General features: G+C 39.8%; 1 protein-coding gene and 1 long non-coding RNA gene across 2 annotated transcripts; one reads left to right on the plus strand and one right to left on the minus strand.

The window, feature by feature from the left end:
- Positions 1–3,556: 3,556 nt before the first annotated feature.
- LOC309710380 lies at positions 3,557–7,391 on the plus strand. The gene is made up of 3 exons (XR_014277705.1): positions 3,557–3,619; positions 6,959–7,092; positions 7,210–7,391. It is a non-coding gene; the product is annotated as an uncharacterized lncRNA (long non-coding RNA).
- A 4,616-nt stretch (positions 7,392–12,007) lies between these two features.
- Positions 12,008–17,597, minus strand: syap1 (synapse associated protein 1). Its single transcript, XM_082532101.1, has 9 exons — positions 17,284–17,597; positions 16,918–17,036; positions 15,741–15,807; positions 15,077–15,150; positions 14,801–14,940; positions 14,464–14,615; positions 12,987–13,036; positions 12,725–12,878; positions 12,008–12,621 (listed from the first exon to the last, which is right to left on the minus strand). The coding sequence occupies exons 1-9, from the start codon at positions 17,483–17,485 to the stop codon at positions 12,491–12,493; spliced, it is 1,089 nt and encodes a 362-aa protein (XP_082388227.1). The 5' UTR covers positions 17,486–17,597; the 3' UTR covers positions 12,008–12,490.
- Between the last annotated feature and the right edge of the window lie 84 nt (positions 17,598–17,681).

The raw sequence follows: 17,681 nt of genomic DNA on the forward strand, positions 1-17,681 counted from the left end.
AAGCAACAAAGGCTTGAGTGTCTTACTACTGGCAACTTTAAAGAAACCCCAAAGCTGCACAAAATATAGACATAACCTTTTTTCAAGGTGCACACATGCACAAAGTGTATGCTTGTATATGTTCAAAATCTTTTTTCGTGCACTGTCTTGTGTGGAAGTATTATATGCAGTGGCTTGCAAAAGTATTCGGCCCCTTTGAACTTTCCCACATTTTGTCACATTACAGCCACAAACATGAATCAATTTTATTGGAATTCCACGCGAAAGACCAACACAAAGTGGTGTACACGTGAGAAGTGGAATGAAAATCATACATGATTCCAAACATTTTTTACAAATAAATAACTGCAAAGTTGGGTGTGAGTAATTATTCAGCCCCCTTTGGTCTGAGTGCAGTCAGTTGCCCATAGACATTGCCTGATGAGTGCTAATGACTACATACAGCGCTCCTGTGTGTAATCTAATGTCAGTACAAATACAGCTGCTCTGTGACGGCCTCAGAGGTTGTCTAAGAGAATATTGGGAGCAACAACACCATGAAGTCCAAAGAACACACCAGACAGGTCAGGGATAAAGTTATCGAGAAATTTAAAGCAGGCTTAGGCTACAAAAAGATTTCCCAAGCCTTGAACATCCCACGGAGCACTGTTCAAGCCATCATTCAGAAATGGAAGGAGTATGGCACAACTGTAAACCTACCAAGACAAGGCCGTCCACCTAAACTCACAGGCCGAACAAGGAGAGCGCTGATCAGAAATGCAGCCAAGAGGCCCATGGTGACTCTGGACGAGCTGCAGAGATCTACAGCTCAGGTGGGGGAATCTGTCCATAGGACAACTATACTAGATCTCAGTGCATCGTTCGATACTGTTGACCATAATATCCTATTAGAGCGATTAGAACATGCTGTAGGTATTACAGGTACTGCACTGCAGTGGTTTGTATCATATCTATCTAATAGACTCCAATTTGTGCATGTAAATGGAGAGTCCTCTTCACATACTAAGGTCAATTATGGTGTTCCACAGGGTTCAGTGCTAGGACCAATTCTGTTTACATTATACATGCTTGCCCTAGGCAATATTATTAGAAGACATAGCATACATTTTCACTGCTATGCAGATGACACCCAGCTCTATCTGTCCATGAAGCCAGATAACACACCAATTAGTTAAACTGCAGGAATGTCTTAAAGACATAAAGACCTGGATGGCCGCCAACTTTCTGCTTAATTCAGATAAAACTGAGGTTATTGTACTCGGCCCTGAAAAGCTTAGAAATATGGTATCTACCCACCACCACTTCCCCTGCCGGTGGCGGACTCCCTCAGGTGTCGGTGTGTTGGTGGTTCTTTGTGTCTGGGGGTGGGCGTCCGGGTACACACCGGCTCACTCCTTGGCGGCCGCTTGTCGGGGCCTGGGGCCTGGGGCTCGCTCGGGCCCCTTTGGAGGTGGGGTGCCCCCGGCCTCTCGGCCTAGGGCTCGGTCACTCAGGCGCAGCTGGGGGCCGGCGGAGCTCACGGGCGCGTCACTGCAACCCCCCCTGGCTTCTGCTCCGCGGCTGCTGAGTGAGCCCTCATCTGGGACTCTCCTCAGCTCTTACTGGAACAGTGGCGCGGCTGCCCCTCTGTTGGTCTTCCATGGTCTCTTGTGTTCTGGGGGCCTCTGGATGTCTGGAGTTTTGATCTCCTCCATACCCGCTTCACACCCTGGAGGATGGGGCTGTGGCCCCCCCACACTCCCTAGCAGATCATTACATGGAGAAACCTTTGGAATGCAAGCATGCTGATCCACACAGGTATGCACACATGGGTATTCACAGACGCGGACTAAAGCTTTCTTGGCTGCTGCCTCAAAGCACACTGTGCGCTGTCTATCTTGCGTGCTGCACAATATCGTTTATTACTTAGTAAATACTGATATCTATGACTAGCTAGTTTATTGTGATGGTGCTTTGTTTTCTCTATTATTATGTTGCTCTTTGTTGTTTGCTGTCTCCTCTGTTTGTTTGTTTGTTTGTTTGTTTGTTTTTTCTCCATACAGGTGACCCAGGAGTTTTTTTTTTTTTTTGTCTCTCTTCCCCCCCCTTCTCACCGTCTCTTCTCCCCTTGGGTTTTCTTTCTTTCTCTCCCCCTCTCTCTCTCATTCATTCCCCCTGTCCTATTTATTAAAAAAAAAAAAAAAAAAAAAAAATGACAAAGGATGAACTGAAGCTCTGCCATCACGTAATGTCGCATACTGCTGTTTCTGATGTCATTTAAAAAAAAAGAAAAAAAAAAAAAAAAAAAAGAAATATGGTATCTAAGCAGATTGTTACTCTGGATGGCATTACCTTGGCCTCCAGTAATGCTGCGAGGAACCTTGGAGTCATTTTTGACCAGGACATGTCCTTCAACGCACATTAAACAAATATGTAAGACTGCTTTCTTCCATTTGCGCAACATCTCTGAAGTTACAAATATCCTGTCTAAGAGTGACGCTGAAAAACTAGTTCATGCTTTTATTACTTCCAGGCTGGACTACTGCAATTCGTTATTATCAGGATGTGCAAAAAACTCCCTGAAAAGCCTTCAGCTAATCCAAAATGCTGCAGCAAGAGTCCTGACAGGGACTAGAAAGAGAGAGCATATTTCTCCTGTATTGGCTTCCCTTCATTGGCTTCCTGTTAAATCCAGAATTGAATTCAAAATCCTGCTCCTCACATACAAGGTGTTGTGTCCCCCACAAGCCATGTGGGGGACACAGCAAACATGTGGAAGAAGGTGCTCTGGTCAGATGAGACCAAAATGGAACTTTTTGGCCAAAATGCAAAACACTGTGTGGCGGAAAACTAACACTGCACATTACTCTGAACGCACCATCCACACTGTCAAATATGGTGGTGGCAGCATCATGCTCTGGGGGTGCTTCTCTTCAGCAGGGACAGGAAGCTGGTCAGAGTTGATGGGAAGATGGATGGAGCCAAATACAGGGCAATCTTGGAAGAAAACCTCTTGGAGTCTGCAAAAGACTTGAGACTGGGGCGGAGGTTCACCTTCCAGCAGGACAACGACCCTAAACATAAAGCCAGGGCAACAATGGGATGGTTTAAAACAAAACATATCCATGTGTTAGAATGGCCCGATCAAAGTCCAGATCTAAATCCAATCGAGAATCTGTGACAAGATCTGAAAACTGCTGTTCACAGACACTGTCCATCTAATCTGACTGAGCTGGAGCTGTTTTGCAAAGAAGAATGGGCAAAGATTTCAGTCTCTAGATGTGCAAAGCTGGTAGAGACAGACCCTAAAAGACTGGCAGCTGGAATTGCAGCAAAAGGTGGTTCTACAAAGTATTAGTGATGGGTCGGTCGCGAACGAAATGGCTCTAGAGCCGGCTCTTCGACGTGAACGACGCGAGCCGGCTCCTTATCACGAGCCGGTTTTTTTGTTTGTTTGTTTTTTTTCTTTCTTTCTCTCACCCTCTCTCTCGCGCTTTTTTTCCGCTTCATTCAGCACGCGAGCCTTGTGCTTTACGCTGGGCAGAGGGGGGAGGGGCGGTAGTTACACTCAGTAGCACAGGAACAGAGCAGGAGGGAGAGACAGAGAAAGAGCCAGGGATAACAACGTCACATTAGAAAGGTATAGTAATCATCCACAACTATTTTCAGTTGCAGATGATAAAGGATTGAGAAAGTTTATTCATGCAGGTCCATATGACAGACAATATGCATGTTCTTTTTGTTTTCATATTATAATTTATATTTAATTGTGTTGTGGTTTGCATTGTTTTGTGTTGTTTCACTTTAAATTTGTAAAAGGAAAAAGCTGAAAATTTAAATAGTTAAAAATTGAAATGTGAATAGTTGACTTTTGTATTATATGATTTATTTATTACATTTTATGTGGAGTGAATAAATAAAAGTATATTTACGGTGGCCCCTACAGACAAAGCACATACAAACTTCAAATCACGTACAAACCCTGAAGCACGTACAAACTCCAAAACACATAAAAAAACACGTACAAACTCCAAAACACGTATAAACTCCAAAATACGTATAAACTCCGAAGCACATAAAAACTCAAAACACGTACAAAAGGCAACAGAAGTGCTCCAGGATGCTAGGGGCAGTGTTGAACTTTTGTTACCTAGTGGCTACACAAGCCAGCCAGTACCAACGACCGGATTTGGTTTCTGGTAAAAACTGTTTTTTTATTATTTGACTATATATGAATGCTTGTGTATAAATACACAAACAATACACATATGCTTTCATGCTTTCAATTGTGTAATTTAAGTGATCTAGGTAGCTCTGTTTTGGAAGTTCAGTTCATGCTAGAAATGTGTTTTGGAGTTTGTACGTGTTTTGTCTCTAGGGGCCACCGCATATATTTATATATAAACATATATAAATAAAACCACTTTTTTTTTTACATTAGTAATTCCTTTTGTGCATAATTTTATATTATTGTTAATAATAAATTAATTAAAGCAACAAAACAACCTGAAGAGCCGGTTTGGAGCCGAAAGAGCCGGAAATCCCATCACTACAAAGTATTGACTCAGGGGGCTGAATAATTACTCACACCCCACTTTTCAGTTATTTATTTGTAAAAAATGTTTGGAATCATGTATGATTTTCGTTCCACTTCTCACGTGTACACCACTTTTGTGTTGGTCTTTCACGTGGAATTCCAATAAAATTGATTCATGTTTGTGGCTGTAATGTGACAAAATGTGGGAAAGTTCAAGGGGGGCGAATATTTTTGCAAGTTACTGTAATATCCAAAACAAAAAAAGAAGTTGTGGTTAAAGCAGCATTTCCTTCTCAATGCTGTTTCCTTGTTAATAAAATTAGGTTTGAATGAACTTGACTCTGATTTGCATTGCACAAAACTGAGAAATCCAGGAAATATCTTGAGCTGCAGGTTAATGTTTAAACCCCCAGCACTGATATCTGATACCATTTCTTGTACTCACACAACAATTTAAAACCTATTTTCCACTGCAAACCTCTTAAAATATCAAATTTAAGCTTTTGTATTCCTCTGAAAAGACAAATATAGAAGAATAAGAAGGGAGAAAGAGAGAAGGAAATGGCTTGGTCGAGCACCTGGCTCCTATTTTCAGTTTAACTGTCTACATGATTGGTTGGTAATACGTGCATGTGTGTGTTCTTGTCTGGAGCTGAGTTTGTCAGCTGCATTGCGTGGGTTAAGGTAATAAAGGGCTCACTGTGTGTGCGGTGGCAGGTGTGCTTGGAATCATGCACACACCCAAAGACAAACACAAAGGACAAACAGGAACAGAACTAAAAGTGAGAGACCTTTGTCATCTAGAAGAAGTGCAGTGCAGTTTTGAAAGTAGAGGTGAAAGTGGTGAATGGGTGCCAGACAGACAATTGAGAAGAGGAAGAAAATGCTGATGAAAGGCAGCAGTGTAAGACCATTACGCATCTGCGCAACTTAGCTATCTTATCTTCCATCACCATGCAAAACCATAACAGACTACTCGAGTGGCTGAAGTCCTTCCTTAATACATGACCTATTAAAGGCTTTGTGCTAAACGGCTAAGGTGCAGCAGAAGAGAAAATATTTGATCATGTTTGCCAACATCAAATAATGTCCTGCGTATTCTGCCTCCTGAGTGTATTGGATATACACTGAATAGTATCCCCTGTGGAACGCTCCAAATGCAGTCAGAATCTAGGCTGAACTGCAAGACAATTACTTTTACAATGCACACGGTGATGTCACGTTGTGCAAATGTCAGCTTCACAGGAAAAACAGACAAGCAAAAAACTGTGTTTCAGTCAATCGTACTGCAATTATGGTTTCCCACCAGCAGCTACCAAAGAATGAGATCCAAAAGAAAATCCTCTTCAAGCTCAAGTATTATTTTGGAACAAACATGTTGCCAACACAATAAAAAGTAACTGTGCAAATACTCAGTAGTGGTAGGGGAAACACACACACCACTTTGGAATGAGACACTTGCTAAGGCATTCTGTTGCACTGTGCACACAGAAATGTAAGGCTCTAACAACTGTAACACATTTAGCTACATGTGAGGCCTTGACAAGTTTTTTCTTGTTTCACATCTTGTGTGACGTTTCACTGGTTCGACCATCTTGACCTAAATCTGAAGTGTTCTGAAATGTAATTCTCACTTTCAGTCTTGCTCAGACTATGTTAGCTTGTGATCTCTTGGTAGGTGTTTCTCACGGGGGCCCCTTTCTTGTTAAATTAAGAAACAATGGTCAAAGCTTTCTGGGGTTCTCAATAATTACTTTATAGCTCTGTCATAAAAGAGAAGCTAGCTTTTGCAGCAGAAACAACAGGGTCCTGAATCAGCTCTACTTGCCACAAGTTCATCTGACCTCGGTACATTTCACACCATTTTAAAACAATTATTCAAATGGGTATACAACAAAGATAGTTTAACTTAAAGTTGTTAGTTCCTGACACATAATTAGCTAATTGGATGGGGCTAAGGCACTTGAATTCTCTGCTTTGTCCCAATTGACTCTGAAGGCAGATGTTGGCGGTGGGAGTGATGTCACTCGCAAGTTCAGAAAAGACGCCTGGTCACAACTGTGCAACAGTGGTAGTGCATTGTACAAGTTTTTACAGTTTTGGTAATGTTCATGTGCACGACTACCATTTTGGACTGTGAAGTTGGGGTTTGTGGAGCTGAAAGTCCAACTTGAGGGAAACTGGGACTCAGAAATTCAGAGATCAAATGCAGCAGATCCATAAACAGCAGTAGAACTTTAAAACTTGTAATCTCTACTGCAACCTTTGTGTATTTCGTGTTATTGTGACTTGCTAAATAAGTTATAGACATGATCCATGAATGTGCTACAGGGGGGTTTTAACCACAAAATCAAGCACTGTGCTGTCTTTCTAATGATGCGCTACCTTGCTAAAGCACAAAACAAATTCTATTTTTTCTTGCTTTTCTCACTTCACTGCTAGAATCGAGTCACTGAGTGGAAAGTGGACAACTTGCAAATGACTCCCAGATCAGACATCCAACTTCTGGGGGAAATGGAAATCAGCACTGCATACAGGCTTTCTGGTTGTAGGAAAAGTGGAACAGGCTACACAGGGTACCGATGGCTGGAATGCTAGCCTGGAATAAAACAAACAATAACAAACTTGTCAGATATGAAACTATATCTATCAAAATGACTGAGCACAACTTTAAACCACTTACTTCCTTTTAGAAACAACCAGAGAGAATGAAGCAGCAGCAGGTCCTTCCCCAATTGATGCGACATCAGGTGAAATCATATAATAGCAACCTAAGGTTTTTCCAAGCAATCATTTGCATTGATAGCAGTTTCAACAATACTAAAAGTATTATCCTCAACTGTATGCTGGACCAATGGTTCTCAACTAGTGCACAATAATGTAAGCATAACTTCCTTAGGAAGCCAGTGTGCACAGCATATTGAGAAAAAAAATAAAAATAAAATAGAAATATTACAGTATAACTTCACTCCATTGGGCACATTTCTGGAAACTCAAAGGAGCTCATACAAAACTCTATTGTTAACCTGCAAGACACACTAACTCACTCAGGGGGCAATCGGAACAAGTCACATGTAATAAAACATCTACTTCAGGTGACATTACGGAAATCAGAAAAGTCAAAATCTTTAGATTTGTCAGTAAGCATGTGTTCACCATTTTTTAGCTCCTAAAAGTCTTATTTTACACATTTTTCTTGACAATAGCAAAATATTGCTGACAATCACCGCACATAGCGCCAGATCAACAGATTCTCATCAATCCTTCCTCTTACAATGCAAGAAGTGAAAATATGCTGTTTGTCACATCTGTTGTTTGCACGCTTTTCCATGCGCGATCTAGATGTTTGTCTTGCAAGGTATGGAAGTATGTTTAACAAAAATCATATCTTAAAAATGTTCTCTGCATATCCGATTGAATACTGTGATGATAACTCTTGGAGAATAAAGCTACTTAGCGCATAATAACTTGTCACAAAGTGACAAGTCACAAATTGTTTGCACAATCAACAAAATGTGAAAATGTTTGCTCATCGTTCTAACAACTTCAACTCTAATTTCAGAATTGCGCAAAATAAAAACTGTAATAAGTAGCACCATATGTGAAACCAGCCACAGCTGCAGTCCAACCACCAGACAAGTGTGTCTGATGACTGAAAGGAAACCTTGTGTCTAGAAAGATAACTTACAGTTTACCACGTTCCTTGCTGGGGCCCCTGGGTGTCTCTGAGTGAAGACTTATCTTTGACATATGTGCACATTTAGCACATGAAAATTGGGTGTTAGGGATTTTAGATTAGAAGCTGCACAAGATGCTTCAAGTCCAATTATGAAAGCAGATAATGGTAAAGGATATTCAGACCATATATGTATAAAGGTTGACATTTGTGTTAAGTGTCTGTCCCTGGTTTTCTCACCTTTACCTCATTCTAAAAGCCTCTAGCTCCTGATTGGTTAGTTCATGGACAAGGGCTCAGAGGGAGGAAATTTACATGGTGGTAGAGATGAAATGTGAACAATAAAGATGCTTCTTATAAAGTTATCCATCTCCCTCTTACTGATTCTTCTAGATAAGACAGAACTGCATGTGGACCCACATATAACAACAGGAGTTCAACCTTATCAACTAAAACAGTCATGTTTGATTACTGATTTAATCTCCCCCAGCCTATTACAAAATAAATATGGTCACTGTCTTTGTAACACCACCAAACAAATCAATAAATGAAAGCATCTTATTTTATTCTGTGAAGGTGAAGTCAATGCTGAAATGCATTATGCTTAGAGACAAGGTGGGGGAGGTTGATGGATTAAGGAAGTGTGAGAAGAGACACAATAGACAACATGCACCACGATAATTAGTATTGTGTAGTAGAGTGTGTATTATGTATAGCAAAACAATCACCTTACCACTTAAATAAATGAAAAATAAAAATTAACTTATTCACTTGGAACATTCAAACTGAGGAATTCATTTGTGAGGTTTTTTAAAGAAAAATATGCTTAGGAAATATTTCTATGCTAACATGAATTCAGTGGTGGTATACTTTCAAAACAAACAAACAAACAAACAAAAAACAAACAAACTTTCTTTGTTGTCTTTGTTTGATAGCAGCCTCCACCCTTTAGCAGACGATTGGGAGTACAGTACCTCCTCTGTATGTTTCTTTCTTCTGCAGTCCTCACCTAGGATGTCTGAACACCAGCAGTAAAATGTAATAACAGCATATTGTGTGCTGCACATGAAGTGTGAAGTGCAGTTCAGAGAGTTCAATGGGGTTTTTCTTCATTTCTGTTTCTTCTTCATCCTCTTTATCTTGAAGTCAGACAGAAGATCTGCAGGCTATGGGGGCTAGACACACAACAACACACATACGCACAGACAAGTCTGCCCCTATGCATTATTAAAACACTATTAAAGCAGCGTCGCACACAAGCAGTAAACCACACACATGGGTCCTCATCTGCTGGGCTTTATCACCATGGTGATGGTTGTGCAGCTGACTTGAGGCCAGCTGGTGGAGTCTAGCTGTGATGATGTGATGTGAGTGACATGTATGTGAATTAGAATGAGAGACAGAACAAAGAGAGAAGACATCACACAGCAGCACTGAGAATGAGCCTACCCATAAAACTGCCTGGAAGCACCTCAAACACAAGGCACAGCTCACATACAGGGTTTATTGATTCTTGTATTGATTGCTAGTCCCAATGAGCATTCATTTTGCAATTCATTTCAGCATCCTTAAAGTGGTAGGAGTAGCATTAACACTACAGACAGTGTGGCATCTGTTCCTTCCAGTCTCATATAGACTGTAAGGAGCGTGCTGGGGCAGGTTTGCTGTCTGGTTGGCACAAGCAGAGATATGTGTTTGTTTCATTTCATGATTACAGACTTTCTACTACCAAACATCCAGGACATCATTCCACGCTGACTGAATCACTCTTTTGAAGGACTTTCTTTTCTCACCTTACTCCGAATTCCACTTCACATTTGGCTAGGACAAGCATTGTTTGTACATAGAAACAACACATTATATTGCAAGTACTTTAACTCAGTTTTGAGGGGGTACAGGTATGGGCATTTCTGGGAATTCAAAGGGCTTCAGAACTTCCATTTTATTCTCGTGGGAAGAATGTAAGAATGTGGCATAATTGCAAGGTCAACACTGTGGACCTCTGAAATTATATTGAAGTGGAAGAAAAGAACATTTGAAAAGCACTTGACCTGGTACTGAAAAGTTAGATGAGAAATTTGAATTGGATTGCCATGTTTCTCACACGACATTTAGTACACAAATGAAATTATTATTCGTTAGGATCTCACAAGAGACTGAAAAAAAATCTATTCATCTGCAATAATTAATATTTGGTGGCATGTTTCTGTTTTGGAAACTCTCTGCATTCTACACAAATATAGCATAGAAAAGAACAGGCATCAGTGACAACAAATACAGCATCAAGTGTACTATAGGATTAAAAAGTCAGACACTGTATGAAAGCAGAGGCTGGCCTCCAATACTAATGATGTACTTGAATGTTCATTTAGTTTACTGGAGGGTTCTCTTGAGTTTTTAAGACTGTACTGCAAACAAAACAAAACAAAACAAAACAAAAAAAAGATCACTGACTTCTACCGTCACTGACAGTGGAAAATAAAACTTTTCACATTTTTGTCAGAATGGATTTAGTGGATTTTATTCCTCATCATTTAAAAACTCCCCCAAAACCTCTATGTTATAGACTTCTAAGTGGCATGACTGTATGAAATATTTCGAAACATTTCAAAAGTTAGGCTGAAAGCTGAAAATGATAATAGGACGTGTAAAGCACACCGATCATGTGAGTTTGATGTTTACAACAAAGGTTACATGACTGTGTCGGTTGCACATCTTTCCTGTCTGCGGTCTTTGTCTTCATTTGTCTGTGTGTTTGTTTTTTATACATCTCTTGCTGTTTTAGACTGATGGCTATTATGAATGCCTGTTTTTTTCTGCTGAAATACTCGTGTTCCTCCCCCCAGTTTAACAAAATTATTTTTAATGTTTCATAACTTTCTTTAAACAAACATTTAAAGAAAACTATTTTTTTAAGCACTGAATATAAATTACTGTTGAGGCAGGAATGACTCTAATAATCATGCAGTTAACTGATAAAGCCTTAGACTTTGATGTATTGATTATTTTCTTTCCTTTTTCGTAATCCAGCAACCTGAGATTAGTCTCAATAAATTATCTAGACTTTACTTTCAGTTAATGAGCATGAGATAAACTGATATGTGGTTGCTAACACCATTGTTGTAGCTCTGGCTCCACCCTGAGGCTGAACTGTGTTATCTGCTCTGGATACTCTTCAGCTGGGTGTAGACAGAAAGTGCTGAGTATATGGTATTTCAAAACTGTTTAATATGCAGGACTGCTTTGTTTTTTTCAACACAGGATTAAATATTTATAGTGATTTGCAAATTGCTGTTTTCTTTCATTTATATTCTAAAGACTGTACCAGTGATTTTGGAACTGGATTATAAAGCGTGACCACTTGTGTGAAAAGCAGTAGGAATGTATATACAAATGAATCCATTACCTGTCACTGAAAAGTGTCACCAGTGTTCGATCTGGGTGAGGGGGCACTAAATCCTCACTGAAAGTCACCAAACATACCTGCGACTGTGCAGACAGTCACAAAACATAAAAGTAAAAAAACATAGTCAAGTCATTACACATAAATATTTTAAGGTAGAATAACATTATATGTAGTAGGTCAGAGCTGATTTAAAAGATTTGTAACATAGTTTAGAAGTTTCCAAAGGAAGGTTTTCAGGTTATCAGCTGCGGTTATCAGTTTTCCTTGACTTTGTGTCCACCTTGAACATGAGGCATAATTTTCCATAACAGATGCATTTTTATTAAAGGCTGACATATAAAACAGAATGACACAGCAGTAGCAGCAAAACACACAGACAGATATAATTAGAGAGAAATGCACCTGGCAGTTTAGTGTTACAGTCTTCTTTATTTACATACATGTTACTTTACATTTGACTTTGACTAGTACTCTGTACTAAGATTATAGCAAGACGTATATACGACTGTCCAAGCCACCAGGAACCAGCAGTGAAAAACTAAGATTAAAAAACAAACAAACAAAACATAATAAAGATCGTTTTTCTCCATTATAAAATTCATAGTACTTGTACTGGAGTATCATCTAGTGATATTTCTCATCAAAAACACAGCTGATTAGGAGAACCAAATAGAGGAAACTCATTTAGGAGGGAACAATGAACTCACTAATATGCCAGAAAATGACTGCTGCCTCCAGCAGAGGTGACACATTCTTGCTATAATTGGATCTACGACACTTCATCAGATACGAGATAGAAATGAGAGTCGTGTAAAGTTCCTCCCCTTGTGCATCAATGGTCACGATTCATTAATTTCAGCCCAGACAAGTGACTATAAACGCATCAAACACACTAGCTGTCATCAGACTGGAGCATCTTCTCAATCTCTTGATCCCACTGGTCGTCTTTGTTGCCCGATTCAGTCACCACCTCATACTCCTGAAGTTCTTGCTGCAGCTCCTTTTCCCAATCTGCTGATTCGTCTGGATATGAAAGGGAGGAAATATTATGAGCAAAGCCATTCTCTTACAGAACAAGAAATACTTTGAGCTTAAAAAAAAGGATAGGAACTCTTCCAAAGCCAACCATCAGGAGAAGGACTGTCCTTCTTGTCCAGCACCAGCTGCTCCATCTCTTTCCTTAGGTCCTCCTGGTTTATGGCCGTTGAGTCAAAAGCATCACTAACAAACTCGGACACTCCGGGACTTGTTGAAATCTCCTCATCTTCTTCATGTGTTGGCTATGAGGAAAACAGGCAGCAGAGAAAGAGGAGAGCGACTCTTGGTTTTTTTTTTTCTTAACTTCTCAAAAGGTGGTTGGAAAAGTTCAACGTGTGCAGTGCTTTTACCTTCTGTATGTCACTGATGGAAACTGGCGGCGTTTTTGGTCTGACATTGTCTACAAAGAAATAACACACTGATATTACAATGGACTTACTCTTTAACCTCTGACCTTTGGATGGTGTCTGAGGTCATTTATCAAAATATGAGCACAAACCTTATTAGCTTTTACCATGGATGCCGCCTGATCCATTTAGGTAACTCTATAATACTATATGATATGACTTCTTTACCTTTCAGTCCTTAAATAAAATATCTAATTTGTTTACCAGTTCAACCAAGCAGAAAATAAAAAAGAAATGACGTTTTACATGTTTATATTGAATAATTAAAAAAGACAGATTTCTTTCCCTAATTAAACAATTGAATCAGACATTCAGATATTGTGTTGGAAGTCCACAGGTGCTTCCCAAACCGTACTAAAACAGTATTTAGCTCCATTTTATACATTGTAGCAAAGTACTGTGACTTGGGGGTAGTGTTAAAAATATATGGAACAACTGGTAATGTGGGCTGCTCTTTATGTTTCCACCGGTTTTGATCCTTTAGCTTAGAGAGGAAGCCTTCATTACATAACATGCCTCTTCCTGGTGATCATCCTTTTCCTGGTTCCTTTAGCTTATCAACCAATCAGCATTCTATCTACATAAACCATCACTGTTGGGTAACTTGTTCTTGGCTTTTTGGACAACTGCTCTCAGCGCTACTGAAAGCCTTTGTGTTTGCTGGATTACAATTTCTCTCTCTCTGTAGCCAATGAGCTACTCAAACAGACAAGGACAATAAATTCCACATCAGTCTTAACAAACACTGTATGTGCCCATTTAAATAAGGGAGGAAAAGAGATTTCAGCGATGCATTAAGATGATTGGGTTTTTCCATTTCCTTCATTATTATTTCACATCAAATAGACACCTTCCTTTTATTCTGAATGAGTATCAATAAAGCCCAAGAAAAGAACACATGGCAGCAATTTCTGCCATCGATTCCAGTGTGTCAGAGAACAATTTAAAGTACTGCTGTTTGGATATAAAGCTCTCTGTGGCTCTAGACCACAAAAGATCTGACTGAGTAATCTTTATTGTACAAGTACTCTTGAATTCTCAGACCATCTGCCAACTTTTCCTAGAGAACAAAATAAATATAGCTTTTAGCTCCTTTCACAGTATCTGCTTTTACATTTTAAACTGATATCTTTCCAACTTTAAGAGAGAGCTGTGCCCCTTTCTTTCTTACATGGTGTTTAGGTGCCTGCAAACTGTAAAATAACACAGCCTAAGTTGCAGGACTGTGAAGGTCTTTGACTGTATAAACCACCTTTATAAAGCCATGACCAAAGATTTTGAAAAGAGATTTTCAAATCACTATATTTGAATTTTTCCACTGTGGAATTGGGGTTGTAAATCCGCCTGCCTTCCTGCAGCTGTGATACGACAAAGTTTTCTTGGTGATCTCTACCTCTCTAGCAGAGCTAAAAATTCAGACCTGTTAGGACGATGTCTTCAGGTGAAACACTGGCCCCTTTGTCCACACTATCGTTCCGCTGCTGCTGGGCTGCCAGGGCTGTGAGCTGAGCCGACTGCTTGATCAGAGACACCCGGTAGAAATAGTTCCGCCAAAACATCTCCTCCTTCACACTGTCAAACACAAACATGTCACCATCCATTTTTAAATATCAGTTTTAGGTTGACTCTGCTATAAATGGAGGCAAAAACAGGTACATTTGCGCGCGCACACACACACACGCACACGCACGCACACACACACACACACACACACACACACACACACACACACAAAAAAATGTTTGAGGAGCACTGACTGTTTAGGAACCAGGTCAAAGCGCATGCGATTGAGGAGCTCATCTTCTTCCAGCATGACTGCAGCTAAAGGATACATCTGCTCCATGTCAAAGTGGAACTGAACACCAGCGGGAGGGTCGCGGAGGAAGTTCCTCTTGTCCTAGAATCAGCAACCAAACAGCTCAGTTTCTACTCAAAGCATAATTTATAAATTTAAATAAGTAAAACAGTAGCCACAAAAATAGCTACCCATTCATACATTTGTACTATATACTGTGCATGATGTCTTTGCTTACAGCGGACAGAGCGAGAATCTGTTGCTGGATTGTCTCCTCTTCATTGTAGCCGACCCAGGGTGGCACTGCTGCTTCTACACAAACATCAGAGCATGTGTGCACACACACATTCAGTCATGTACCATCAGTTCCAATCCTTATCTCTGAGATGCACACATGTACAAACCTGGCTCTCTGTAAATAGAAGCTGCTTGGCCAGTAAGTGACGTATGCTGATAAAATCATGATAATATCATTTCTGCTGCCCCTCACAGGCGCAATGTAAAAATAAAGATTACACAGTTTATCCCAGTCAGGTCTCACAAGACTCCAATTTTAAACAAAGTGTGTCAATTTCAAAGTGTAAGTCTTGCTTTCAGAAATTAATATTTGAACTTTTGATTGATATATTTATTTTCATAGTGGTTCAATAATTGACTTTGGAAAACATTATGACTACACTTCATTCACCTTGTAGCACCAGTTTAATTCTTCATTGCTCAGATTCAATAAAATTCTGGAAATATCATGCAGCGATTTTGATCCATATTGACATGATAGCACCACACAGCTGCTGCAGATTTGTCACTGTAATCCCAAAGGTGTGTAATCAGCGTATGTGGTGACTGTACGAATCATTTGAGGTCATCAGTAAATAACATTCATGCTTTAAAGTCTGGTTTACCTGATTTCTTGGCCTTCTTCTCCTGGACAAATTTCTCTTGCTCTTTTTGGAAGTCCCCTAAAAATGTCTACACACACACACACACACACACACACACACACACACACACACACACACACACACAAATAAATAGATTGGAAAAGCTGATGCATAAATGGAAAGTGTTAACAAAGCAGGAAGTCCTGAAAAAGTTATGATAAAATCCAGGATTTTACTTGCATATGAAAAAATCTGGAAACTTTGATACAAATTTTAAACTTTAACACTTTTAGACTTAAAAATACTTTGAAAATTTTTTTAAGTAATGTTTAATCTATGGAAGCTTTATTTGCCCCTGATATTTTTTATTGATCAAACTGCCAAAAATAAGAAGAGGGTGTGTAGACTATATAAAGCACAGTGCGCTTATGTGTATAATCAAACCTTTAAGTCCAGAGGCCAATGCTACTTAATAATAATACAATACTGCTTATCCAGGTAAGCTCAGGCTTAACCCCTGGGTTTTCTGTACTTTGAAGGTGGTTCACTTCTTAATCGCTATCTGGAGCAAGTTAAGATCCAGAATAGAGATCAGCAGATATGAACTCACTGCCTACTAATTAATCAATTCTCCAGAAAATAGCATCACTATTCCTGGAAGATCCCTCAAACTTCTGTGCATAAACAGGAGTCTAAAGTTTTCTTCTATAGCGTCTACTGTCTTTGTTTTCCTAATAAGAATCAGAAATAAATACTATAGATTTCTAGACACAACTTTATTCTTTTGGTTTTAATAAACAAACTATAAGTATTAATATCTGATCCTAAAATAGGACACCGACAGTGTACTTGCTGAACTCATATGAAACTTATGTAGACTAAGCCAATATTTGAATAAAAAAAACAAACAAACCTTTACTCTCAAACCTTTAAAGTTTGCAGCTGAGAATATCAAAAATAAAACTGCTGGGAGAAGGTTATGCTCATCTTCTTATTAGACTGCCAGACAGTAATCTTAGGTTTCAGAGTTCTAGGAGAAACCCTGGGTTAAATTAGCGAACTGATAACCAGCTTTGTGTGCCAGTTCGGGGAAAGCAAATACAGAAAACTGACCTACAAACCCACAAATGCACAGATGAACCCCACGCCGTTTTTAAAATCTGAAAAACCAGTCAAAAAGAATCTGAGAGCAACATGCCTTGTCTATGATGCCATCAATTTTTCCTTCTTCCACTGTCTTCTTGATGGTCTGGGCAGTCTCCACCATTGAATCAGAGATTTTCTTGGTGGCACTGGAAGCAAAACTGAAGATGTAACCTTCAAATGGAGAAAGAGTCTGTTAATAAAACCATTGCCACTGCAATAAAAGATACATATATGAGAGAACAGATTCTCCTGCAGTCATATTTGCTCTTGCTGGGAGTGAAGAACATACAAAAAAGATGAACAGGAAAGCCTTCAGGGTTCAACACAGAGAGAAAGACTAACGTCACGCTGAGTAACTTTGAGCACGTAGCTTAGAGTTAATTAAGAGTTAATCATCCAGATATGAGCTGTTCCTCACCGCCGAGTCCTGTGGACTGTTCCGAGTTTTCCTGCTCCGCCTCTGGTGTTCCATCCTGGTCAGCTGGCTGCTGTTTGTTTACCTCGGTTTGTGCTTCTACCACCTTCTCTTCCTGCCCCACATTCAGCTTTTCCTTGTCAACCGACGTCTCCGTAACGGTCGGGCCCTCCAGACCCAACCACGTCCCTAAACCTTTTAACATGTTGGTGGAAAAACACCGATCGATTAAATTAAAGATACGGAAAAACAATCTGCACGGACTCTCCTGACTATACAACCAGGAAATAAACTGACGTTTTCTTCTTCTGCGTTCTCGTGTGTGCACTTGTGCGATACTGCCACCCGGAGGCCAAATATGGGAAGTCTGGTTTGATGGGTTGTTGTTAGTGCTATGGTGG

Source organism: Aulonocara stuartgranti (assembly GCF_965226115.1).
Source record: "Aulonocara stuartgranti genome assembly, chromosome: 1".
Lineage (NCBI taxonomy): Eukaryota > Metazoa > Chordata > Actinopteri > Cichliformes > Cichlidae > Aulonocara > Aulonocara stuartgranti.

What these genes read in the sequence shown, in the direction of transcription:
- syap1 (XM_082532101.1), bottom strand. Translation starts at nt 17,485, where the DNA reads ATGTTAAAAGGTTTAGGGACGTGGTTGGGTCTGGAGGGCCCGACCGTT. An exon ending in AGATTCTCGCTCTGTCCGCT is followed by an intron (nt 14,941 to 15,076) that starts GTAAGCAAAGAC and finishes TGCTGATTCTAG; the next exon opens with GACAAGAGGAACTTCCTCCG. An exon ending in TGAAGACATCGTCCTAACAG is followed by an intron (nt 13,037 to 14,463) that starts GTCTGAATTTTT and finishes ATTTCTTTGTAG; the next exon opens with ACAATGTCAGACCAAAAACG.